Source organism: Zootoca vivipara, chromosome Z1 (genome assembly GCF_965207765.1).
Source record: "Zootoca vivipara chromosome Z1, rZooViv2.hap1.1, whole genome shotgun sequence".
Lineage (NCBI taxonomy): Eukaryota > Metazoa > Chordata > Lepidosauria > Squamata > Lacertidae > Zootoca > Zootoca vivipara.
The window spans coordinates 68057203-68081523 of NC_142583.1; the positions used below are offsets into that span (position 1 = coordinate 68057203).

The following is a 24321-nucleotide window of genomic DNA, read 5'->3' on the forward strand; positions in this document are numbered from 1 at the left end:
AAACAAAACAGTAAAATCCTTACTCTGCCTTTGCAAAACCAACACGTAGTGCATACTAGCAAAATATATATTGTTTCATACGTGTACACACACATGTGTGAACAGAGGGCTGCTATATTGCAGGGAGCCGGGTGAGGGTGTTCTGGGCACTCTGCGCAATGCAGAGAAGCATTGCAAACATTTCAGGGGGCCTGTAGGGGCTAAATGTGATCCCTGCCCCCTCTTGATCCCAGTAGCTAATGAGTCCCTATCTTCATCTTTGTTGACTAAACTGGGAAGAGGATTTCTGTTATGGGGAAAGGCTGGCATTAATACACAAAGGCCCTAAACAGCTGTGGTCCAGAATATCTAAAGGACCACCTAAGTTCTTATATCTCAGCTCAATCCTGAGACCATCTGGAGGGTTGCTGCTAGTTTTCCCTGCATCACGGTGGCCTCGGGCATTTGGTATCATGGCTCCTATGCTTCCAGAAGAAATGGGGCAGACATCTCACTTTTGACTTTTCAGGCATCTCTTGAAGATCTATTTATGTACACAGGCCTATGTAAAGGTTGGGGTTTTTGATCAGCCAGCCATTTTCAGCATCTTATACTGTTTTTATTGTGTCTTATTGTATATGTTGCTGCATGATACTATGTGATATCGTATGCATACTTTAACAAATAAATTTAAAATACGAAACAAGCACATATTAGTGCTTTGTCCTAACATGATTGACCCTGCCTGTATGGCTGAATCAGTTAAATTTATTCTGGTCACATGGGAAGTTTATTTTATTTGTGTTGGTTTTTTTTAAAAAAGAAAAAGGATTTCTACACACTTTTCAGGTCGTCCAAAGGATTAAAAGTTCGTGGCTTTCCTTGGAGGGGAGAGGGTTTGTTTTGCCAAGAAGCTCTTGTACAGGCGTCCCAAAAGAACATCTTTTGTGAATGTTCTAAAGCTGGTTTTTAAACTTAAAAGCGTATTTTGTATGGGTGGCTTTTATTTGCTCAGCCCAGTTATTCACTGGGGCCTGAGTGAGTGCAAACCTATGACCTGCCCCCTCCCCACTTTAACAATAAATTTGCCCTTGACACAGAGCAGAACAGATTTCTGCTCAGAGGAGGGAAATTACTATGGCTCACAAAAGGAAATGGATTTCCAAGGAGCCAGTATTAAAAAGTCTCAATTAATTATTATTTTCATGGCTAGGCAAGGGCTTCCTGAATTACGTTTCTTCTGGAAAGGTGGCTAATTTTTAACAGGTGAAGCAGAAGGGAGGAGATCAAGCAGTTCTGCAAGGCACCATAGAGCAGGGCTTGGCAGCTGTCAGTCTTCAAGCTCCTTTGGCCTCCAGAACAGTGTACATGCCCATTGATTCTGTGCCTTGGTTGCTCACTGCTGCACACTGAGCACAGGTCAATGATGAGTAACTGTGGAACATTAAATGACTCACGAGGCCTTTGCTGAAGTTCAGACTGGCATGCATAGGGTTAAAGGCACCTGTGCTCCCCATCTCAGATTATCTAAGGGTGCATAACAAGAACAGGACTCTTCCTCTCTTGGTCCACCTGCCTTTGCAAAATACAATGCATTATTGATAGCAGATCAAAGCTTTAAAGTCTTGAATAACAATGGTTATCATTTAGGGACAACCATTCCAGCACAGGGAGAGCTGAGAAGCAGAACTTGCTCCATCGGCTATGCTGCAACAGGCCAGCTCCACCAACACCACCCTTCCTTCGGCTGTCATCTGGGGGCAGAAATTTCATCAGGCTGCCTCAGTGGGAGAGATAAGATGCAGGGTTCGTTGCATATGCTGAGCTGGAGGGCCAGCTCCATTGGGCACTTCCTGCCTCTGAACTATGCCAGCTGGTCAATACAGGATCAACTGTCTAGAAATTGGCACCTGAGTTTTATTTTCCTCTTCCTTCCTTTTCCCTTGTGTGTTGTCTTTTCATTCATTTATTAGAATGTAAGCCTGCGGGCAGGGAGCGTCTTGCTTTGATTTCATGCAAGCTGCTCTGGGAGCTTTTTTGGCTGAAGAGCAGGGTACAAATGCTCTAAATAAATCAAATAACTAAATAAAAGGGTGATAACATTTTTTTTAAAAAAAGAAAAGAATAGCAAGAAACTCGCATATGATCAGCTGACGTATTTTGCTTCTTCAAAGCATGCCCCACCCCCAAATTGGGGAGATGGCAGGGGAAGGACTGGAAATTCACTTGCAAACAGGACATGCCAACGACAAGATTCAGAAGCTGGCTTACCCCCGAGACAATCAGTTCTCCTCCCAGGTTCTGAACTTCTGCCTTCACCTTGCTACAGATATTAAGCTGGTGACAGTACAGGGCAATGCGCTGCAGGTACGCTAAGAGATCTTGCTTACAGGCTGAATCGGGACACTGTAGATAAAGAAAAGAGATAAACAGCATGTAATTGATTGGCTTTGGTTTATATGCCTAGTATACAGGGAAGAATGGGCAGGTTTGCCAACAGCATATTAGAGGCATTTGTTCTGCTTAACCCTTTGGCTACATATTTAACAAGGGATGATTCTCTCGCATAGCTCAAGATGGTGATTTAAAGACACAAAGGGACCCACAGGCAGAAGAGGGGAGGGGAGGAAACACCACCAGAACTGTTTGTCAGTTACCTGATGAGCTGTAAAGTAGAGTAATTTCTGTAGCCATTTCCTTAGGACACGGCTCCATTTGCACTGAACCTAAGGTTTTACTGTTGCATAATACACATTTTTTTTTAAATGGTGCAGTAAGGACTACGTTGAAAAGAGGTGCTTTCAGGCCCACAGACATTTCATAAGGACAGAGCAAAGCCATTTTGTCACATCACTTCTGGGTCCCAACAACTTTTCTATAAATTTGTGAAATCATACCTTTCTATGTCTCGTTTCCAACTGTAGGGTTTTTTTTGGGGGGGGGAGCTTATGTTCTGAATTGCAAGAGCAACCCCAAGAACATGTCCACGAAGAAGATAAGTTTGGTACCTGGGCTGACAGCCATAGTGCACCCCACAGGACAAATGACACTTATCCAAGTGGGAATTAACCACGGCACAGGCTTAGAACAAACAAACAATTTATGACAGGAGAGTAATATGCAGATGATTACAATAACTGAAATACTGATTAAACACCCAAAATTCAAATTGGACTGGCAGATCTGTGGTTAAAGTAGATAGGCAAGAGGGACAAGAGGATATTAGCGCCCATGTGGAGAAAGGAGTTCTTGTTATATTTATTTATTTCCCACCTTCTCCCTTGGCAGGGACTCAAGGCAACTTACAGGTAAAATAGGAACAGCTAAAAACATGGGGTCATTAAAAACAGGGACGTAAGAAGGGGGTGGGGGGCAAACTGCCCTGGGCGCCCTCACTAAGGGGGGGTGACATTCGGTGTGCCGCATGCCCGGGACTCTCAAGCCTACCCTGAGCCATTGGGGTAAGGGGAGGACCTGTGCTGCTTTGCTGGTGGGGTTCCCCCCTTCATTTTGACAGCTTGGGGGAGGCTTGGGAGTCATGGGTGGGCGGCTCACTCAGCCCCTGTGAGCAGCTCACTCCGCCCCCGGCTGGAGGGCGCGCATGCCACTCCGGGCATCCGAGCAGTTATACCGCTCCTGGGAGGGAACCCTCCACGCCATGCCCCCCTTGGGAGCGTGCCCGCCCTGGGCAATGCAGGCATATGCTCCACTGCTGATTTAAAAACATTTTTAAGAAATAGAATTTAACCTATATATAAATATAAAAGATCTATTAAAAACATACAGATAATTACACCATCAAAAGCAGTCAGTTCCCCAAAGGTTGTTGGAATAAGAAGGTCTTCACCTGCCAGCAGAAGGACAACAAGGAGGGAGCCAGCCTAGGGAGGGAGTTCCAGAGTTTGGGAGCAGCCACTGAGAAGGCCCTCTCCCTCATCCCCACCAAACTAGTGCACCAGCTGCGCCCGTTCCTTGAGATGTCTGATTTGGCTACAGATGTAGTCTGGGAGAGGGGTGTGGCCCGAGGAGAGACCTGAGGGCCGGATAGAGAGACTTGGGGCTGCATTTGGGCCCTGGGCCTCAGGTTTCCTAATCCTTGCACAGGAGAGGACTTGGTCCTGCCACCCATCACTGGTTCTGTCAACTGTGGCATGTAAGGCCACAGCTCTTCAGGGCTTTGGCCAGGGGGCTTTCACCTGGAGTGGCCAGGGATTGAACCTGAGGTTTTCTGCCACTGAGCCTTTCCCATAGATGTGCAGCACACTGAAGCATCACAAGAGTCCTGGGGAGCTGCATTGCAATCTGGAACTTGGCAAGGCGGAGGAGGAAGCAGATCTCCCATCAAGATAAACACTTGGCAGGAAAAGAGAATACAGAGGAACAATCTTAACAGCAGTGGCACTGTTTTATTTTTCCATCTCCCAAATGAATAAATAAAAAACAATGCTGTGAAAATTCCCTGGGGTAATGAAGCCTAATCTCTTAAGAATTCCGTATATGATAATGCCATGAAACATTTCTCTCATTGTGTGTGCGCGCCGTGATTAGGCTGGACAAAACCCTCTCTCAATAAAGATATCTTATCTTATCTCTTTTTCGCACATACACTTAACATAACTTTCAAGTGTGAATCCCAAAGAGAGCCTTTTCCCACTTAGTAACAATTTAACACACTCATATTTATTCCACTCTGGAGGCCCTTGTATCTGAAAGAAACTTTAAAACAAACTCTCTGGGGAGCTGAGAAAGAGTTTCAACAGAAGCACATTGCGGCAAATTAAAACTTACGATCTCTCGATCTCTCTCCCTCTTTAGAACAGTAATTAAAAATGCAACAGTCCATAAAAAGTTTACATTGCACAGAGGTCTCAAAACTTCCATAAAACGTCTCAGACTCAAAAGAAGGACAAGTAACCCTGGGTGATTTTAAATAGGAGTTATGCCTCCAATAGTCTTTTCTGCTGTCCCTGCCCAATAGCTGCTCTAATTTCTTTCTAAATCACTCACAATTAGGAATGGGAGAGTTCAGGCGTCTAGATGGCCATCTGTGAGGGATTCTTTAGCTGTGATTCCCGAATTGTAGGTAGTTGGACCTTCCAACTCTACAATTCTATGATTCTATATACCCTGTTTTCCCGAAAATAAGACATACCCATAAAATAAGCCGTAGCAGGATTTCTAAGCATTTGCGCAATACAGTGGTGCCTCGCTTAACGAATGCCCTGCTTAACGAAATTTCCGCTTAACGAAAGGATTTTTCGAGCGGAGGTTGCCTCACTAGACGAATTCGTTTTTCAAAAAATTTGTCTAGCAAATCGCGGTTTCCCATAGGAATGCATTCAAATTCAATTAATGTGTTCCTATGGGCAAAAAAAAAAAATTCAATGCATTCCTATGGGATTCGCTAGATGAATTTTTCGTTATAAGAAAAGACCCGTGGAACGAATTAAATTCGTCTAGCGAGGCACCACTGTATAAGCCATACCCCCCAAAATAAGACATAGTGATAGGTGCAGTTCTGGAGGGCGCCAAGGAAGAGGCGAGGCTGGATGCGTAATAAAAAAATAAGTCATCCCCTGAAAATTAGCCATAGTGTATCTTCTTGAGGAAAAATAAATATAAGACAGTGTCTTATTTTCGGGGGAAACACAGTAATTAGGTCAGTTTCTCTGAGCTTTCTCAGAGAACTCTTGGGGAAGGGAAATGGGTTCATCTAGCAGGCTAAATTCTTACCTCCCCCCAGCCCCTGCAGACCAAGCCGCCCAGGTGGGTGGGACTGCCCACCTGTCTATCACCTGACATCACAGTGACATCAGATGACCTATTTTTGCATAGCACTCTGCAAGCCCAGATGATCAGCTGATGAGTGGAACCATGTAAGCCCCAGCTATCAAGTTTTTAGAGTACTTTATGTTGGGGCACCGAGGAGAACTCTCTGTAAGTCTTGCCTGGAAATTTCCTATTTGCCTAAAACTTACAATTGCAATTGCAGATCAGGAGGCAGAGGCATCATCTTGGAAGACTAGACTGATTGCAGCAAGAAGCTCTGGATGGTGATAGATGCCCTATAGGAGCATCTTGGCATTGATGATGAGACCTCCATTGCTGTTGCAAGCTCTCCCAACTCACTTACTTCACAATAGTAGTGCAGAGTGCTGGCACTAGGGTGAGCCCAGATTTGGGCCCCAAATATCTTGCCAGGCCCTCCTGATGGTTCCATCAATCTTGAAAGTATGGTGGCTGCAGCTTCTGAGGGGGCCTTCTCAGTGATGGCCCCAGGGATGTGGAACTCACTCCCCACAGTTGCATCTGGCACCATTTCTTGACTGTTTCCATTAGTTGCTAAAGATGTATCTCTTTACCCTGCTCTTTGAAAATTGAAGAAGTGATTTTGGTGCCCTCCTTGTATTCTGACTTTGGGATAATGGGTGGGGATATTTTTTACCATTATAATTGCCTTTTCATATGCTGTGACCCTGGGGCATTTTGGTGAAGGGTTGTTAAGAAAATAATAAATGTTCCTGTTCAAAATCTATTACTTAGATGTCAGAAATTCTGGTAAATCCCATTTTTTGGCTTATCGGCCATCACACACAAAATTTTAAAGTACACCAACTTCTACAATACAGTTTGATCATTAAGGGCCTTTAAAGTTTTGGTGGTGGGAAATTCATGTTATATATAATTTGGTCTTTTTAAAAAACCCAGAGTTGTTTTTAAGTAGTTAGCCTGTCTTTTTTATACTTCCCCATTCTTGGTTCATCATCATCATTATCTGCAGCAGCAGCAGCCAGGTTCAAACTTTGGGAATGGTTTGAGTTCAGCACTTAATGGTCTGGCATTTTCAGAAATGGGTGGTGCTCTCTTGCAGCAGGAGTGGGGGGCACTGGCATTAGCTAGCAAACAGACTGGGTTTCATCACATTATTTTAAGTCATTCTGGAACTAACCAAACAAAATGCCTTTTTGTGCGAGCAGAGGAGATCGGCTCTGAGAAAACAAAGAAGGGTTGTCCCCATATCAGAAAGAATAACTGCAAAATATTTATTTGCCCCAACCAATTATAAGCACCGCTCTTCATCAAGGCCAAGATCTATACACATCATGTGTATACAGAACACAGTACATTGCACAACACAACAAATTGTGATTACATAATGCTCTGTTGTTCACTGTTGAATAGTATTCTATGAACTTTGACCACCCCATAAAAAGCTGTCCTTGTAACACACAGAGCACTTTCCTTCTGAGTACATGAGAGAGTCTTCTTCTGAGGCTCTTGTTGGCACAGTTGTTCTCCCCAGGTGAAGGCTCTTTATGAAAGTGTGCTTAAGTTGTCAGATGTACATTGAAGTAGCTTCTTCCAGACAACCAGGCTATTTTTTTATTAAAAGAAACCCCTGTCTCTCAAAACATGGTCAAAAATAAATATAAAACATTGCCATGACTACGGGAATGGGAGAAGGAGACATGGAAAGAGTTGCTGGCAGGAGCCCCGAATAAAGCAACCCATTCTTTACACCAGCCTTTCCCAGTGTGATGCCCTCCAGATGTTCCTGTTTGCATGGACAGTTTCCAGGAGAATGGAGATTGCAAGACCAAGAACATCTGGAGGGCAGCAGGGTTGAAGAATGCCAGTTAATAGGAATTTCAGGGATGGGAAACCTGTAGCCTGCCAGATGTTTCTGGACTGCAACTCTCACAAGTCTTAGCCAACAGCACCAATGGCCAGGAGTGATGGATGTTGGACTACAGCATCTGGAAGGTATAAGGCAGGGGGAAGTAGCTCTGTGTGAAGCTTAACACACTTATCACAACTCCAGATGCATACAATGAAGGCAAGGCAAAATGTTTGGTGGGGTTGGGTTTGCTGATCATAAGAACGTTAACAAGAGCCTGGCTGGATCAGGCCAGTTGTCCATCTAGTCCAGCATCCTGCTCTTACAGTGACCAACCAGATGACTTTGGGAAATGCTTAAGCAGCTGGTTACTTTTATTATTATCGGCCACTGTGACAATTACAATCCAGTTTTCACAGTTATTCCTGTCCTGCCTGCCCAACAGGTAAGGCAGAAGGTCGGAGAAGAGAAAATCATGGAGAGCCTGGATAGCTCAGTTGGTTAGAGCGAGGTGCTGATAATGCCAAGGTTGCAGGTTCGAACCCCATATGGGACAGCTGCATATTCCTGCATTGGACTAGATGATCCTCAGGGTCCCTTCCACCTCTACAATTCTATGATACCCAAATACAATCCATTGAACGTGCCAACACCAGGGGCACACTAGCATGGGCATCATGGTAACAGTCTAACAGGAAGCCTGCTGGATCAGGCCAGTGCTCCATCTAGTCCAGCCTCCTGTTCTCACAGTTGCCAAGCAGATGCCTGCAACACCTGAGCATGAGAGCTCTCCTCATATATTTTCAAAAACTTATTTGTAAGAGGATTTGTTCATTGAAATTACCTGATCAGCCACAGCACGGGCCAATTTGTCCATTCTTGAGCCAGCTTCTGCAATCTTCTTGGCAGCATTAATGACATCAGATGTATTCTTTAATGGTCCCTTACCCCTGGAAAATGCAAGGTAATTACAGTGCCATCTAATTAAATTATGGAAATAAATAGAGTTAATATCCTGGATAAGAGGTTTTTTAAAAACCTTCAAAAAAGAAAAAAAAGAGCTGTAGTATGAACATCTTCCCAATTTAGAACGACATCACCTTTCAACTACTTATTATAGCATAGCTTGATTAGGAGAAGCGGCAGTGAAAAAATAAAGGAAAAGCCGTCTGGATTCCCTCATATGCTCCAAAATGCTTTGGCAGCACTTTGATTTCGCCTCTAAGCTCATGAACTATGTTTAATAGCATGTGCATTTTTAAGTGCTCATTAAGACAGTGTCCCTAGTGGAATGCAAAGCTTTTTTCATGAGAGAGGGGGGGAATAGAACCCCTCTGCTATTCCCCGAGCTATGCTTAATGCAAACTCAAAATGCAGAAATGGGGCACACGGGTTTCCGTGGGGTGGGAAGCAACATTTGCAGCAAGCTTGAATGACCCACTAATGCATATATTTAAGAGTAAGCAGCGAAAAAGAGCAGCTTTGTTTTTAGAGTCACTTTTTCGCAGTTCCTCCTTCTGCTTCACAACAACTGGAATTGCTTCATAGCAACTAGATGTCAGAGAATAACCCCACCGCCTTGGGGCTCGTTGAATTCTTCATCACAGTAATGAGTGCAAAAATCCAGGTGTTCCTGAAGAGTCAGGACATGGGTAGGAAAAACCAGCCTCCTTAAGACACACGCCTGAACAACAAGAAAAGCTCTCCTTACATGCACAAGCGGTGCCTTGCCTCATGCAGTTCCATGCATTTGGGGGAAGGGTGGCCTAGCTCAGTAGTGGAGTATCTGCTTTGAATACAGGCAGGGGCGCAGCTGGCAGGGTGAGCCACGCACGGGGGCATCATGGTGATCTGTGCACGGGGGCACCGTGGCGATCCACCCAGAGGGGCACTGCTTGAGGGCGCCGCGGTGAGCTGCCCATGGAGTCCGCCTGGCGGACGCAAGCACCACACTGTCATTTTGGGCAGTGCGGGCCCCTGAGCCACCGCGTCACTCCCATGATAAGTGTCACCTCCCACAGTGTGCCATTTTGTCACTCCCTCAGGGACGGCACCCGGGGCAAACCGTACCCCCCACCCCTTCCTATGCCCCTGAATACAGGAGGCTCCAGGTTCGATCTTCCATCTAGGGCAGGGAATGTACCCCTGCATGAAACCTTGGAGAGCTGCTGCCCATCGAAGTTGACAACGCTGAACTAGATGGAGCAAATGGTCTGATTCAGTATAAGACAATCTCCTCTGTGCTGCCTTTGCCTGGGCATTTTCTATTTGAAGCATTCAAGGCATCACAAGGTGGTCTGGGTGGTAGACTCTCTAAGGTGACAAATCTCTTGTTGGGCTGTACTACTTCAAGCAGAAGTTGGGGCCCCACATGACTGAACACTCACCCATGCAAATAATATTTCCTGAACAATGAACTAGTTTTAAAGGGAGAAGGCAAGGATCTATTGTTTCCCCGTGATAAGAAAGGCCCTGCTGAACCAGAACAAAAGCCTATCTAATTCAGCTTCCTGTTTTCACAGGGATGTTTTCTGTGTGGATGGGGTTTTAATTTTGTTTGTTTGTTTGTTTGTTTCAAAGAAGTATTCAAGTGAGGGAAATACCTCATTTGAAATCAGTGCCGGACTTGGGCTTTTGTTCAATGCCAAAATTCAGTGCCCGTCTCACCACACATCTTCCATTTTAAGCCTTTGTTGCAGTGCACCAGCTTGGCTAGAAATGCAGTGCAGGTGATCCAATCATGCTCCCCTAAACTGCTCGTCAATTACCCACATAGGAAGCTGCCTTATACAGAGTCAGGTCATTGGTCATTGGTCCATCTAAGCCATTGTTGTCTCACTGAACAACAGCAGCTCTTCAGGCTTTCGGGCTTTCAGGCCAGGAGACATTCCCAGCTCTGTTGGCGATTGAACCTGATGCCTTCTGCAGACAAGAAGGACATCATGTTTGAGCCATCATACATACCTAGTGAAGTCTGTCATCTCCATCATGATCATACACATCTGCTTGGCCAGCACAATGATATCGTTGCCACTGTCGTCCCACTTGGCCACTTCGGCATCCAGTTTGCTCTTTTCTTGGTGGAATATCTCTACTTGCTCTGCTATTTTAGCCTTCTCCTCCTGGGGAAGCTGGGCCATGATAGCCTGGATTGAAGCAAAAACAGCACAATTAAAAGAAGAAGAACAGCTGAAGTCGTCGTAAGAACACATGCTTCCAGTCACTTGCACATAACTGGAGAAACCAGTTCATAAGAGCTCGATTTTGTAAATTCCATAGGACTGGCTGGGATAATCTGCTTCTGCAGTTTGTATTGTTTCCAGGAGTAAATCAATGGTTTCAGACACCCTACAGGTTGTGCATTTCACCTTCTGGGCTTAAAACATTGGCTCCAGAAACCTCAGCAGAGTATTAAATATGGTTGGCTCCAAAATTGCCAGCTGTGTTGTTTCATACTGAGATAAACAGACAGTTTGTTAACATGTGTCTGTGCAGAAGTGGCTTGTCAGGTGAGGTCGCTGTGCTAACTTCCTGGATCACCACTGCTTAGTGGTGGGGACGATATGGTGGCACTAATTCAGTGTCAGAGCCAACCCAGTGCTCTTACCAACCTCCCCACGGCCTCCTCCCTTCTCGGTAAGCAGCAGCGACCCACCTTCTTTTAAGTATATAAATCTTTCTGCTGTTTTCATAGTTGGTGTGCCATCCCTCAACCACTTGCTGGTTGAGGTTATGTTGCACCGACCTTGCAATGCTTAAACAAATGTTTTACTGATTCTAGATTCCATTCCAGGCAGCTCAGGGCATTGGGCTTGAACCCTGATATTTCCCCAACGTGGCTCTACCCCACCCCATGAGATGCTCCTTTGTATGTGTGCCCGAGCAATGCATATACACTGTGTGTGCAGTTGCATATGCGTTTCCAACTGAGAGTTTCCTTCAGTTGTGGAAAGCAGCTGTAGAGAGAGCAGAAGATTCAAGGGCGGGAGGAAGCTATTTCACTTTCTGCTTGCCAGCCATTGTCAGGGACCGGCTGGATGAAGAGGAATGTTGGGAGGCACCAACCCTCTTGGGAACCCCCTAGGGAAGCCCCGAAGGAGGAAGGCTCAGAGCCAGGGGAGTGGTGGTGGGACAGTGAGGACAGATCAGACAAGGAGAGGAGGAATGGTTCGATGCTGAAGAGGCAACAGACTTTGGCGAGAAGCTTGGGACCAGTTTACCTATGAGATCGTCTTACTCTGCAAGTTCCCACTCAACTGCTTTGATCAGCAGAACTAGCGCTATGACAGGTGCCACATAATACCTGTTCCACATTTGTAAGAACTCTATCATTTAATGTAGTAGTGTCTACCCTTTGAAACTCCTTTTGAAATCAAACGAGTGCCTTCACTGCACAGCAGTAGCCTACCTTCGTTTACGAACTTAATCCGTTCCAGAAGTCCATTCTTATTCTTAAACCAAGGCATGCTTTGCCATAGCAGTGGGGGACTCAATTTACAAATGGAACACACTCAACAGGAAGCGAAACATGTTCTGCTTCCAAGGCAAAGTTCACAAACCAAAACATTTACTCCCGGGTTTACAGCGTTCTTAATTCAAGTTGTTCATAAACCAAGCTGTTCTTAAACCAAGGTACCGCTGTACTCTTTTTGGTATCTGCTAAAAACATATGGGATGCAGGTGGCTCTGTGGGTTAAACTACTGAGCCTTGTGCTTGCCGATCAGAAGGTCGGCAGTTCGAATCCCCGCGATGGAGTGAGCTCCCATTGTTGGGTCCCAGCTCATGCTGGCCACATTACCTGGAAGCTGTATGCTGGCTCCCTCGGCCAGTAAAGCGAGATGAGCGCCGCAACCCCAGAGTCGTCCGTGACTAGACCTAACAGTCAGGGGTCCCTTTACCTTTACCTATAAATGTTCCTGTTTAGACAAGCCTACCCAGATGCTTAGAAACCTGAGCTGATTTTAATCTGTATTTTAACATTTGTGTGTATTTTTTCCTTCTTCTTGATTTTACGTTTTATCATTTGTAAACAGCTTTGAGGGTTTTTGTTTTTTAAAAAAAATCAAGAGGTGTATAATTTTTATGAAACAAACAAATAAATATATCGCCTCTGGTATGATGCTGGTCCTAGACTGATGGATTCTAGCTTACTCGAACTTCCCAAAGAAACCAGCAACTAAGTTGCAACACAGAACAGTAGAATTATAATAATTGCTTTTGAAGATCAAATAGGCACTTTCAGCAATGATTTCCAGGCTGAGATACTGTTTGGCTCCAGGGGTTCTACCAAGTTGCGTTGCACATTTAATGGGGTGTGACATATATTTAAGTGTCATTACAGTTTTTCTTGTTTATGTCACTTCCAATCAGCTGTAGTCTCCCTCTACGTATTCTTAAAGTGCTCTTGGCTTTTAAAAAATTCATAATTGACCTTTTCCGAAACCAGGATTAAAAAAGGTTATATAGAAGCAGGAGATTAAAAAAAATGGAGAAAATTGGCAAGTTAATCAAATTAGAATTCTATGCCTGAGTTTTAATTAGGCCTTATCAATGTAACTCAGCAGTCTGAAATGTTAGCGTGCAAAAGCTTCTACCATTAAAAGAAAAAACGGTAAAGAAATTGAGCCCCCACTCTGTATCTGAAAGGGAAAAAAATGAGCTTCTTTTATGTGTGTGATGCTCTTCCGTATTGCAAGATGATAAATACCTGGATGTGTGTACATGTACAGACTTGCAGAACCCCTTCTGTTACTGATATGTGGCGTTGTTCCCGACTTAGCTGGCACACTAACCTTGACATCCTTGTGCCTCTTTTTAAAGCGCTTTTTCCTTAGAAGGAGAAAGAAAAGTCCTTTTTTTCCCCTGTAGGAGCTGCAGCAAGGCATGCATATTCTGTTTTATATATTTCTAATCAAAGATAAAGCACTGAGCTATTAAAAGGCTAACATATTCTGTGCAGTGGTATTATAGCCACAAGTAGCCTCCAGCTTTACATCACCCAAGGACACTTCTGCATGTGCTGTACAACAGCTCTGCACAAACATGAAGGTATTAGTTTATGGTGAAGAGTCCTTCATCTTGGGAGTCTCCCATTTCATTTCTTTATTTTTTAAAATAAATAAATAAACCTGAGGCTGGGAAGGAAGTTTTGATAGTTTAGGGCAGGCATCCCCAAACTGCGGCCCTCCAGATGTTTTGGTCTGCAACTCCCATGATCCCTAGCTAACAGGACCAGTGGTCGGGGAAGATGGGAATCGTAGTCCAAAACATGTGGAGGGCCGAAGTTTGGGGATGCCTGGTTTGGGGTTTTCCTTGTCTTCCCCTTTGAATAGTAAAAGTAGCATAGTTTATTGAAACTGAAGAAATACTTAAATAAACCTATTGCGTAACTTATCAGCATGTTTGATAATAAAAGTTAATACCCATATATGTGTATATATTTTCCCTTTAACTTGGGTTGTTTATCGTGCCCTCCCTCAAAGAGGGACCGAACCCTTGTGTTGTGGGTGGGTATGATTGGATAGCCACAACACCCGATTGGTAGGTCCCTTGTTGCTGGGCTTAATCTGACCAATGGGACGCTAGCCAAATGGATCAAGGGACCTATATATGCCAATGCACATGACCCCGAGCTTTCTCTCTTGGTCAGTGCATCGGAACACCCGTCCACCTCTCCCTATATTTAGGGCTTGCACACTTGACCTTGCTATGAAGTCGCGTGTTGCCTGTCGTTGGGACAGGGGCACGGCAGGAATTTTCCCCACTTGGCTGATCGGCTGGTGCCACTTGGGTTTTGCCTGCCGCGTACCAAATCGTCACAACTTGTAAGGTTGCGGATAGGCTCTGGTTCAGGTGATAGGGATGGGGTAACACTTTTTGAGAAATCTTCAGCGATTCAAATAATCAGCAAGTGGTTTTTTTTGGTTGGCAAGCAAGGGAATTAGCACAACAGACGCAATCAAATATCTTGCCTTGTAGTAACCCTTCCTCTTGATATTATATCTCTCCTAATTTTCTCTTTTGGAAGCAGTAAGCAGAACTAACGATGGAAAAACCCATCAACGGAGCTGCATTTTCATACTTCTGGATAGCGCCTGCCTCTGGATTCTGGCCTAGAATTACACCAGTTTCTTATCTCAGCTGTTGCAGGCTACTTAGCAAAAGGTAAACCATTAATCCAGGAGTGGAAATACCCTGAGGGTTCAAGAGCCTCACTTTTCAAGCATCTCCGTCTGCCAGGGTCACTTGTCAACTTAATCGGCAGTCTCCTTGCATAAGTTAAGGTCACCTGGGACAGCATCTTCACTTTATCATGAAACAATTACCCTGGTAGAATTGCCCTGATTCAGTAACGAGCATCTTCCGCTGCAATTAGATTTGCAGAGACGACTCAGCAACGTGCAACAGTTCTCCAAGACAAATTAACAGACCGGAAACCATGACTAATAGACAACTTTGCAGAGTGTGGCACACACTCTGTGTCCTCAGTGGTTTTTAAAATTTTCATTTCCTGCCTGCTCACAGCTGCCGCGCATTCCAAAGAAACACAGTGAAGGGCAGAATCGGGGCATCTCATTTCAACTGTAGATCTTCTACCTCTAGGTAAAAAACACCCACACATACTTCCAGTGGCGGAGCTTCATGCTCCGGCACCGGGGAGCAGGCGGAGAACAGGCGGGGCGGGGCGCTCAGCATGGGCGGGGGGCAGCTGCGATGGCACCCTACCAGGATTGCGCTGCCGGGGGTGGTGCGCTCCCCCCCCCACTCTTCTCCCTCCGCCAGTGCATACTTCACCGTGTGTGACAAGTGCACATGTGTCAAGTTGCTGTCTGCAGCTACCGGCTGGTTGCCCAGGAAAGTATAAAGACAAGGGAAAGTTTTGTACAGTCCTTTTTTCATTTCAGACTTTACAGAGAGAGGCCAGAGAACCCAGCCTCTTGGATAATGGCGTTGTCCTGAGTGAATATCCACACTGCCCCTGGTTTCTCCCACTTCTTCATTTGTTATCATCATCACCTCCTCTATGGGTGCTGCTACATGCCCTCTGTCTTTGAGCTCTTTGCTCTCCTACTTTCAAGGCTTGCCGGGTTCTGGGAGATGTAGGGTCTGGAATGCTTTCTAGCGAGAACATGTTAGCCAGCTGCTGCTCCGGCTCTGCCTGCTCCTCCTCTCCCATTATTTCCCAGCTTTCCCCCTCATCTGCCTCTGATGTGTGATCTCCCACAAACCATTGTTGTAAATCTATAGTGTCTTCCTCTTCCTCCTCCCTGGAAGGGTCAGGATGGGGAGGCAGTCTCCACCATTCCTCCTCCTCAGCCCAGCCCCTGGCATCCCCCCGCCTCCAAAGTCATCCTCCTATGACATGTGTGCAAGTGTTGGAGGCAGTATTCCCTGGGGGCCATGACTGGGGAGAGAGATATTGTGCTTTCTTCCTGTTTGTGGGCTTCCCTGCATGCACCTGATTGGCTGCTGTGAGAACAGGACTAGATGGAGCTTTTGACTCACCCAGGTAGCAGGGTTTTTCTTCTGATCTTATATATGCAACATGCAATGGAAACCTGTGATCAATTTCAACCTTCCAGCAGTATAAAGGATGTGAAGTAGTGGCACACTATCACTGTAAAGCTCTCCCCCCACCACACACACATTTGCCCCTGAAAATAAATAAAACATTGAAATGTGCCAAATATAGCCCAAGAAGATCTGGTGTGGTCACGACAGACAGCAAACATATGACAGCTCTGTGACTTTTTTCTCCATGAGATCAAGAAACTTGCTCTAAGGTTATAGGAAATCTTGGCACTCTGAACAGCTGCGCTTCATTCAGTGTTGGAAGTGAGATTCCTTCGTTCCTGGTGTAAACCTTCATCATGGGGGAAATAAGCATCGTGTAAGCTCTGTGAAACTTTTCTTTTCCAATAAACTTCTCGAGTGAACAGAATGCCTGTGTCATAAATAATTGCAGATGCTAGGGAACCCAAACTGAAACTCCGCTGTCTGCAGTCACGTTAAGACTTACGGTAGCACACGTTCTCTGAGGAATCTGAAGCTGTGTTAATGGGTTGCACAGATTTTACACTCACCCTTGCACTCTGGCCGGCGATAAGCTGATCGTCTTCAGTCTGAACACTCGTCCGGCTGCGAACATCGTAATCTTCCTGCTCAAAGTCAGAATCATCCTCTAGCTCTTCGGGAGTCTGGATTTAAAAATAGAGCAAGAAAGAGAAGAGCTGGCAGGCTTACAAAGGATATCAACAAACCCTAACCAACGAAAACTCTATTTCATCAACTACCTGCCCAAAGAACACTGCCCCCCCTCCTTATTTTAAATTAACTTGTCTGCAAAGGCAGGCAGAACCCCAAATTGAATTGTCCAAGAAAGAAAGAAAGAAAGAAAGAAAAGAAAATGAAGCTGTTCTAACCCTGTTCATTTACAACTGGCATTCCTCATCACCTTGCTATGATTTTCTCTTAATGGGGTGAACATACATTTTGCAGACTAACACCCACTGGACCTGCCCCCCCCCCAACATGATATTTCAAAATAATTGTTTTTGGTCTCTGGAAAAGGAAGACCCAATAAAATTATCACACCAAACTGATTGCAAAAATCTTTCAAGAGATTAGGGAGGCACCTTGAGCTAGGAACTTGAAAAGAAAAGAGAAATTTAAACTGGAGACATTCTGAAATGTAATTTGTCCATTTATTTTACTAGGCAGATCAAGAGCTGTTCGACAGTGGAACAGACTCCCCCAGGAGATTGTGGAATTCATTGGAGGTTTTTAAGCAGAGGTTAGATGTCCATCCGGCATGGGTGCTTTAGCTGAGATTCCTGCATTGCAAGGGGTTGAACTAGATAACTTTTGAGGTCCCTTCCAACTCTGCAATTCTATTATTCTATGGTGATGCAAGGGACTCTGCAGCAGGAAGTGGCACACAAGATGCGCAACACCCCCAGGTCAGTACAGGTGAAGGAAATGGGAATCCTTCTTGGGTTGATTATTTATTCATTCGTTCATTCATTCCCTGCCTGGCTGGGTTTCACCAGCCACTCTGGGCAGCTTCCAACAAAAGATTTAAAATACATAAAAACACCAGTCATTAAAAGCTTCCCTAAACAGGGCTGCCATCAGATGTCTTCTAAATGTCAGATAGCTGTTTATTTCTTTGACATCTGATGGGAGGGCGTTCCACAGGGCGGGTGCCACTACCGAGAAGGCCCTCTGCTTGGTTCCCTGTAACTTCGCTTCTCGCAGGGAGGTAACTGACAGAGGGCCCTCGGAGCTGGACCTCAGTGTCCAGGTTGAACGATGTCAAGTCGATGTTCTTGTCAAGTTTTCCCTCCTCCACACACCATAGAACATTTTAGGGTTTCAGGGCTGCAGATGCCCTCTGCCTTAAAGAGCGAGATGTGCCCTGGCAAGATAGAATAAGGCAATGGCATTTCTTTCATGGTGCCTGGTGGGGTGTGTATGAGGTGTCAAGGCATGTCAAGCCACAGGATATCGGGGCCAAAAAATAAAAGCCAGGAAGCTCTCTGGATTGCTAAGATAGCTTTATGCTGTTTTCAAAGTGCACGAGAGGACAAACACCCCTTTCCCCCAACCCGAGACTGTGCTCTGCTATTCTTGCTGATCTCCCTTTAACTCCCACATGAAATCAGCAGGAGTTCTGCACACATAAGAAGAAAACAGTCAAGGTAACCTTATCGTAGCAAGAAGAGGAGAGGAGAGTCATTCTCTCTTATTTGAAACATACTCATTGATCCCTCTCCCTATGGAGGCAGGCTGCGCCCCTGTACCTTGGGAGGAGCGGGTCCAACAGTGACTGCTGGAGACCAAAGGCCTGCATGATTCAAATAAATAGTGCACCCCTGACACTGCTGCAATGCTCCCGCACTTTTCCATGGTTGTCTTCTGCAGGCACAAGCAACATTGATTGCCTGTAGTACAGGGACAGCCGGGGAGAAGCCTCTGTTTGTCACCCCTGTCGCAACCAAACAACAATTAACAATGACAGACAACCTCCCTCAGGCCTCTACCAGGCTCTGCCAGGTCACAAATTCGAAGGATTCTGGCTTGTTGGAAATTCATGGGATGAACTTGCGTCATGTAGTGACTAAGGGACCCCCACAACCAGCAGGATTGAATTTTCTGCCCACCAGCTGGTGAGAGGAGGATCCAGCCCTGCTGGGGTCTGCTTCCCCAGCATGTTCAGTGTGAGAAACATACTCAGAAGGACCACGAACAGGAATGAAACAAGAAATATTGGGGTGATTGGGTAATTTATTTATTTTTTGCAGGAGGGGCTAAACTTTCTTTTTTGCACCCTGATAATGCCAACGCGAATATGGATAGGCTCTCTTGCTACAGGCTTCTGGTGCAATCCAGGAACAGTACGCCTTAACAGACTCCTATGCTCTGCTTATGGCACATTTTCATTGGCATTCTGTGGGCTCATTTATGGGGGTGGGTGGGGTTTGAATATCAAAAAATGATCCTCCCCCAAAATACCATGTTGATTTGAATGTTTAATTTGTACCAACCGTTTCTGCAAAGTTTACTAAGATAGAGAGCCAGAGTGAGCATTTCACAATGGATAGATGTGGAATGTTAACTAGCAACAGAGCATCTGGTCATTAGCAATGAAATTTATATTAGGAGGCAAGTCTGACCTGGAAGCTACTGTAAGGATTGGGCCTTTCCCTGGCCTATTAAGGACTTAATCTTTTTAAAATTCTGGCTGATCTTTCTGCACTTCCTACTTTCCTTTTCACAGGCACCAACAAGTCCTTGGTTCAAAATGCACACTGGGGGCTTAGGCCTTGAGAGCCTATAAGTAAAACACGATTTGCCGACTGAAAGCTACTACAAGAGTTGCTTTCTTCAAAACGGTTGCTTGCCTGGGTTCAGGCCTATTTGGACTGGGAAAGCTTGGCCTGATGCTGCTTTGAGATGAATGCCATAAGCACTCCTGGCTGCAGAAGCCATCTGAAACTCCAGAGACAAGTTGGAAGCCAGGATCACTCCCAGAAGACAAACCTGTTCCTTCAGGGGAAGTGTGACCCCTCTGAGAACAGGCTGTACACCTAATTCCTAGACCCACAGAGAACTCACCCACAACATCTCTGTCTTATCAGGATTCAGCTCAGTTTATTGGCCCACGTCCAACCCATCATTCCTTCCACTTGCATATCGTCTCCTGGTTGAGATGGAATGGAGATACTGAAGTGGTTGTCATTAGCATAGTGATGGTGCTGTTCTCCAAATCCTCCAGCAACGGCTCCCAATGGTCTCATATAATGTTGAATAGTTTAGGAGACTGAATGGACAGCTGTGGGACCCCAAAACTAAAAAATGAAGGGGCAAGCGCCTGTATCCTAGCATTGCTTTCTGATAGTGATCCAGCAGACAGGAAGAGAACCACTGTAATACTTTACCCCCAACTCCCATCTCAACGAGTAGCTCCTAGTAGGAGACTATGGTTGACAGACACTGAGAGGTCAAGGAGAACCAACAGGGTCGGACTCCCGCTGTCTCTCTCCCAATAAAGGACATCCATCAAGGCAGCCAAGACTGTTTTGGTGCAAAATCCAGTCCTGAACCTGACTAGAATGGATTTAGATAGTCTGCTTCCTCCAAGCTTACCTGCAGCTGGCTTGCTCCATCCCCTCAATCACCTTGGAACGGAATATGATAGACTGGACAAGAGTTTTCTAAAACCTCTGGATCCAGGGAGGGCTTCTTCAAGAGGTGCCACACCATCGCCTCTTACATCATAACTCCATCCCCTATTGGGGCATTAACCACCTCCTGGACCCACCCAGTCAGTCATCTCCTAATAGATTTTTATCAGCCGGGATGGGCAGGGATCAAGTGGGCATGCTGTCACTCGCACTACTGCCAGCATCCCGTCTGCAGCCTTGGGCTGCAGCATCTGAAGCTACAATGTGTTCTTTGATGGTGCTCCAGTGGACCTTTAAGTGAACCAGTTGTGCTCTCATTATGAATGAAGGAAGCATTTAGGAGAGAACAATTTACATGAGCAGCATCATGTGACGAGCATCAAAAAAGTGACATGAGGCTGATGCTAGAGTGGCTCTTTCTGCATGTTCTTGGTTCTTCCACATCCATTCTGGCTTTACTGGAGTGGATTGGGAAGCAGTAGAGAAGGGCCGTAGCTCAGTAGTAGAGCATCTGCCTTCCGTACAGAAGCTCTCAAGTTCAATCTCCAGCATCTTCAGGTAGGGCTGTGAGATACCCCTGCCTGGAACCCCAGGGAGCCACTGCCAATCTGTGCATAGAATACTGAGCTGGAAGGACCATAGATCAGACTTAGTAGAAAGCAGCCTGCTCCAGTGGCCTAAGCTGAAAAGTCTCCAGCCGTCTTGACTGCATGCTATAAAAAAAAACTGTGCAGGATTCTGCTCAAGAAAGGAAGCATGATGAAAGGTGTGCTAAAACACACACACACACACACCGTTCGGAGTCCATGTCACTCTGTTCAAATGGATTGCGCTCCCTGAGTTTCAGTGATCAAATCTAAGAAACAGAAAAGCATTGCCGGGGGACAGCAGGCGAGTCATCCAACACATCGCTTGACTTTCGGACAATTGAAAAATGAGACAAAGGAGTGGAGAAAATTCTCTTTCTCTCTCTGTGCGTGTGTGTAGTCTTGAGCTTTTTTCTAGTGGGTTTCATTATAACAACATCCAGGGGAAACACCAAGAGTTAGTGTGACAAAAGAATATGTACCAGGATGCCTATGGAGTGATGGAAGGAGCCTTTCAGCTAGCCTATAACTTTCCATTTCAAATTCAGCAGCTGAAATCTACCAACTAAATGTATGACATTGGAAGTATTTCTCTCTTTCACCCTGCAATGTTCAGTAGGGAACGGATTCCCAAGCCCCGTAAGAGAATATTATTATTTCTTTACTCTTCCGATTCACTTCCACAGATCATTGAAATGTAGCAAAACGGAGGCAAGGCATTTATTAAAGTTGCGGGGAGGGAAAACCTTTCATCTATTTTTTTTTTTTAATAAAGAGGCTTTATTTCCTACGTGCCATGAGACAAATATCTCAGATAATTTTCTTTGTTCCATGATGTGTACCCTGAACAATTGCTGCGGGACAATGAATGCCTCTGACAGACAGCCTGATGAGATTACAAATCATTTCAATGTGCAGGTTTTCAGAAAAAGCCTAAAGAGGCACAACGAGAGGGAAACATGAGACTTACAGTGCCTGAACGAATAGCTCACAATATATCTATGTTCCTATCTGAGCATTTGTATCTATTTAAGTATCTATATGTATGGTGCTGGAGGAGACTCTTGAGAGTCCCATGGACTGCAAGAAGATCAAACCTATCCATTCTTAAGGAAATCAGCCCTGAGTGCTCCCTGGAAGGACAGATCGTGAAGCTGAGGCTCCAATACTTTGGCCACCTCATGAGAAGAGAAGAATCCTTGGAAAAGACCCTGATGTTGGGAAAGATTGAGGGCACTAGGAGAAGGGGACGTCAGAGGACAAGATGGTTGGACAGTGTTCTCGAAGCTACGAACATGAGTTTGACCAAACTGCGGGAGGCAGTGCAAGACAGGAGTGCCTGGCGTGCTATGGTCCATGGGGTCACGAAGAGTCGGACACGACTAAACGACTAAACAACAACAACAATGTATGTAAAGAGCTGCCCAAGACATTTTGGCACCTGAGGCGAACCACAAAATGGTGCTCTTCCCACCTGGGAAGAAGGGGCGAGTCAAGATCTTCATCAGGAACAAAGGGGGAATAAAGATCTGCATTGGAAACAAGGGTGGGAGAATACCAGCAGTGCCCCCTATTAGCCAAGAGGCCACTGTACCAGTGGCATGCGGCCAGGGGCCGCCAAGGAGGGGGCAAAGCCAGCCTCCAAAGAGTGTGCCACAGCTGTTGGTGCCACTGCAGCAGCTCTTCTGCCCTTGTGGAGCCTGCTGCCCGAGGCGGTCGCCTCATCTTCCTCATGAGAGGGCCGGCCCTGTGTCTTTATCTATATCTATGTCTCTATATCTTCATATTAGATCTGAGCGCCAGTTTAGTGGCTCCAAATTGTGTATGCCCCATTCTCTGAAACTTTAAACCATGGGATATAGAAGTATAAGAGGCACACACAACCATATTACCTGTGAGGGATAGTCAACACAGGGCCATCCAGAGGTTGTTGGACTGTAGCTCCCATTAACCCCAGGCAGCCTGGTCAGGGGTCAGGAATGATGGAAGTTGTAAGTCTGACAACATCTGAAGAGCAGCAGGTTGTCTCCCCCTGCTCTAAGCTCATAGCTGGGGTCTCAAAGCACCGGAAGGGTGAAAATGGGGCTCCTGACATTGTGACATCAGGCAGGCAGGCAACCCTACCCACCTTCAAATGTGACCTGCAGAGATAAGGATCCCACCCATCGGGCCCAGTTCCCCATTCCTTGCTTTGGCTTCGAAGGAGCGCTCAGGATTTTTATCAAGCTGGTAAGGCCAACATTAGAAGGCCACATGCAAAACCCTTCCCTCACTTATTACGCTGTTTATCGTTTATTGAGGAGAGGGAAAAGGAATGCCTGATAAAATCAAATCAACTGGTTACTCAACGTTGAAATGACAGTTTCCTTACTTGAACAGGCGCTGAAAACCATCCCTGTGGAGGTTCAGTGAAGCAGCAAGTTAATTTATTTATTCATTTAGATATTAATAACACCTATCTCATACCCTGAGCTGCATACGTACATCAAACTGACACAATTGGTTCTAATCTTCATTACACAATTGAACTATAGTAAAAGCAGATATTGAAATGTGCAATTTCTACGCCAAAGAAGGGTATGTGCATAAAAGGGGGGGGGGAGTGTTGCACATGTTTGGCCTTCAAATGCTGATTATTATTTAGACTAGACTGGCTCTCCTCCTCCTCTGATTCTATGATATGCTTTTAGCTTTTTGTATTTTATTTGGGTTGTTTTAATTTGTGTAAGCCACTTTGAGTCCCAGTTGGGGGGGGGAGGGAGACGGGATATAAATGAACAAGCAAGCAAGCAAGCAAATAAATAAATAAATAATAAATTTGATGATGGATAAACTGTAGATTCACCATTTCCAGCCCCCCCCCTCAAATCTGTCTCCTATCTACATACTTTGCTGGTATAATTTTGTTCACGGGTAAATAAAAGGGTCCCTGTCACGACCAACATTTAGAATGGGCCTGATGTGTTTGAGCAAATCTGATAAGATACAATTGCATGGCTGTGAGTATCAGTCAGTCAATGTTTATTACGACAAACAGCCAGCATATCAAAACAGAAATTCTGCATAATTCTCTACATAAACAATAAAAACGATTGATATGGGGTTTTAACAGTCAATATACTAATTGAATATACAATACTTAAAATACAGGTCCAGCGGAATAAAACACCATAAAAGAATAAGAGATTTAACTAAGAGCTGTAGCAGCAATATCATCATCGGAGTGGCTGTGAGTATTATTTGTAAGACAATATGGTTAGAAATAAGCCAGAAAGCTGTCAACTACACCTATATTCACCCAGGAAGAATCTTTCATTGCCAGGTCCCATAACTCAGCACAGACCTGGACTTTAAAGCTCTGTGTCTAAGCCTTACTGTTTTTGTCCTGTCGTTTTCCCGGGAAAACCTGCCATTCACCGTTGAATCAGAAGAAATGGCAGTTAGGTCTAC

The 24321-nt window shown here is 45.2% G+C and overlaps 1 protein-coding gene across 4 annotated transcripts in view; it reads right to left on the reverse strand.

The window, feature by feature from the left end:
- CTNNA2 (catenin alpha 2) overlaps window positions 1-24321 on the reverse strand; it is a 512597-nt gene that overhangs the window by 30535 nt on the left and 457741 nt on the right. For all 4 annotated transcript variants that reach the window (XM_035103046.3, XM_088660663.1, XM_035103044.3 and 1 more), the window contains 4 exons: window positions 16682-16795; window positions 10562-10743; window positions 8442-8547; window positions 2251-2385 (listed from right to left, as the gene is read on the reverse strand). In XM_035103046.3, coding sequence (XP_034958937.1) covers window positions 2251-2385; window positions 8442-8547; window positions 10562-10743; window positions 16682-16795 — 537 coding nt within the window. The remainder of the gene's footprint in view (window positions 1-2250; window positions 2386-8441; window positions 8548-10561; window positions 10744-16681; window positions 16796-24321) is intronic.